Source organism: Saccostrea cucullata, unplaced genomic scaffold, assembly GCF_032062105.1.
Source record: "Saccostrea cucullata isolate Sc308-1 unplaced genomic scaffold, CSIRO_AGI_Scuc_v1 ctg5670, whole genome shotgun sequence".
NCBI classification, from domain to species: domain Eukaryota; kingdom Metazoa; phylum Mollusca; class Bivalvia; order Ostreida; family Ostreidae; genus Saccostrea; species Saccostrea cuccullata.
The window spans coordinates 1,559-3,920 of record NW_026929125.1 but is presented as its reverse complement, the minus strand read 5'-3'; the positions used below and the strand labels follow the sequence as shown (position 1 = coordinate 3,920).

Genomic DNA, 2,362 nt, shown 5'->3' with positions numbered 1-2,362 from the left:
AAACTAAACATTTAAAATAACATATTTTACAATTGAAAATGGTTCATTATCAGCATATTGTCTTTCACTGACTAATTAATTAGTCATGTACTAACTGGCAAGAGAAAATTGATACTGAGTATGTACAATTGATTCATGCATTTAATTTATTCTTCCGTTGGTGTAGGACACAGGTCCTCCTGGTGGGAAGGGCGCACATAAGGCCTCACATTCCTGTAAAGGTAGGTCTGCCTCTCCTTTGTCATCCCAGCAGGAGGTAGAATTGCTGGAATCTCGGTGGCATCGAAGTTAGGCGCACCAATTTTTTTCAATGAGAACTTCTGTTCTACCGAGTCGGTTCGCTCCTTGACGTAAACATACCATGGTTCTGCAGAAGTGAATCTAAAATGATGGTACTTACGTACACTTTTCACAGGGCGAAAGTAAGTGGAAAGAAAGTCTTTCCAGTTTCGCCACTGCCAAGTATCATCATAGGATACTGCTTCATTTGAAGCGGCCGATTTATTAACAAGTGTGAGGAACTGTGCAAGAGAATCAATGTCAGAGCGTCTATAGAGCTTCCGGATGTGGGCAAATCCACTATCAACCAAGCACCTGTAGTACAAAAAAAGTACTGTATCAATAAACAGTTGAACTTTAAGAAAGTAAAGAATAAAGAGCACTTATACTCATAAATGTATTATGTAGTAACTTAATTACCGCGTGTGTCCGGGTATTTGCATGCAGTATTCTACCTCACAATGACGTCCAGTTATAACACGCCAACAGAGGTACGCTATGACGAACTGGTTTTTATTTTGCCCTAAAATGAATGTGTTGATATATTAGATAGATATATATATATATATATATATATATATATATATATATATATATATATATATATAAATACTCGGTACATCTATGAAAGAAAGAGTTTTAATTTGTTATGAAACCAACCAGAACAGTTGTCTGCATGCAGTGTGCATTTTTGTTCGCCAAAGCCGTGTTCTGTAAGGGCATAGTCGAGCATGCTTATGACTGCATTAGGTCCACTTGTTTGAGTTCCGTCTGGTCCTGCAAAGAGAAGTGCATGAACTTAATCATCACATTGTTTTAAAATGCTTACTAGTATTTCAATCAAAAAGCTGCAGAATAGAATATATACCTATAGTTTGATTCTCGTCCACGATGAAGTTAAGCTGCTTGGAAACGCTGTCAATTCTTACTCCAAACACCTGGATCCGGCGTAGCTGAGCGAAATAGGTTGGACCCATCTGGCGAGAATGGTGTGGCAACTGAAAGTGCTGGGCGAAATCAAATGTATAATGGATATTTGCAAGTTCCTCACCTTCCCAGTTCTCCATTTCCTGCACTGCATTTTCTATACAGGCTCTGTAGTACTCGCGCTCTTTCTTCGCATCTGCAATGTGTTCCTGAAAGGCGTTGATTGCCGAAAGCTTCTCCTCTTCTGTAACAGCATCAATAATTTCCTTCCGCAGACGCTCACATCGATGACAAACATCATCCCTAGGTTTGCTAATTTTGATATGTGGGACGCATTTAAGCCATACGTCTTGAAAAGAAGACACTTTAAGAGCACGGAATTCAGATTCTTCACATGAAGCAACATAACGCTTGTGGATGTCCTTCTTGGTGTCTGATGATGGAAGATACACCGGTGGAATTCCGTCACTTCCCCTAGGGGCTTCAGGCTTGGGCATCCCTACTTCTCCAGCATAATTCAAAATAAATGTCACCGCATTACGAATTTCTTCGAATTTCAGAGAGTGTGAAGGTTTCTTTCCTGTGTTGCCATGCTCTCGGGGGATAGCTCCATGTTCACTGAGATATTTGGCAATATTTCTCAAAACTTTTTGAGTCGTATCGTAGATATAAACAAATGCGTCTCTGCATATTTCATGGCCTTTGAAAGTATAAATATATCTAGTTCTCTTCCTCTCTTTTCTCTTGGATGTTATCTTCTTGCTGCCTTTTTGATTGAGAGAGCCCATGATGTACATCTCTTTCTCTTCTTTACCCATTTTTCTTAATTTATAAATGTGATCTGTGACTTCTTTTGTAAAATGTTCAAAACAGTTAGCTGAACAACGACATCCGAATTTACATGTATGTGATTCTCCAGAACTATCTGTCGATTCTTCTTTGTCTCCTCCGTCACTTTCAATCTCTGCATATTGATTAACTCTGCTTGCAATAATATCATCTACTTCATTTTCTTCTATAGGTATCTCATCATCACTGTTTTCCATTTGTTTTTCATCATCTTTCAATGAAGAGTTTCCAAAGTGTTCTCGAAACAAGTTTTCAAGTTCCTATGAACAGTAAAAAGTCTATGAATCATTAATTTATCACATTCATT

General features: G+C 38.3%; 1 protein-coding gene across 1 annotated transcript; it reads right to left on the bottom strand.

Annotated features, from left to right (window-relative positions):
- Nucleotides 1-146: 146 nt before the first annotated feature.
- On the bottom strand, nucleotides 147-2,039 carry LOC134279857 (uncharacterized). Its single transcript, XM_062762277.1, has 4 exons — nucleotides 1,148-2,039; nucleotides 940-1,056; nucleotides 700-802; nucleotides 147-594 (listed from the first exon to the last, which is right to left on the bottom strand). The coding sequence occupies exons 1-4, from the start codon at nucleotides 2,022-2,024 to the stop codon at nucleotides 147-149; spliced, it is 1,545 nt and encodes a 514-aa protein (XP_062618261.1). The 5' UTR covers nucleotides 2,025-2,039.
- Nucleotides 2,040-2,362: the final 323 nt, after the last annotated feature.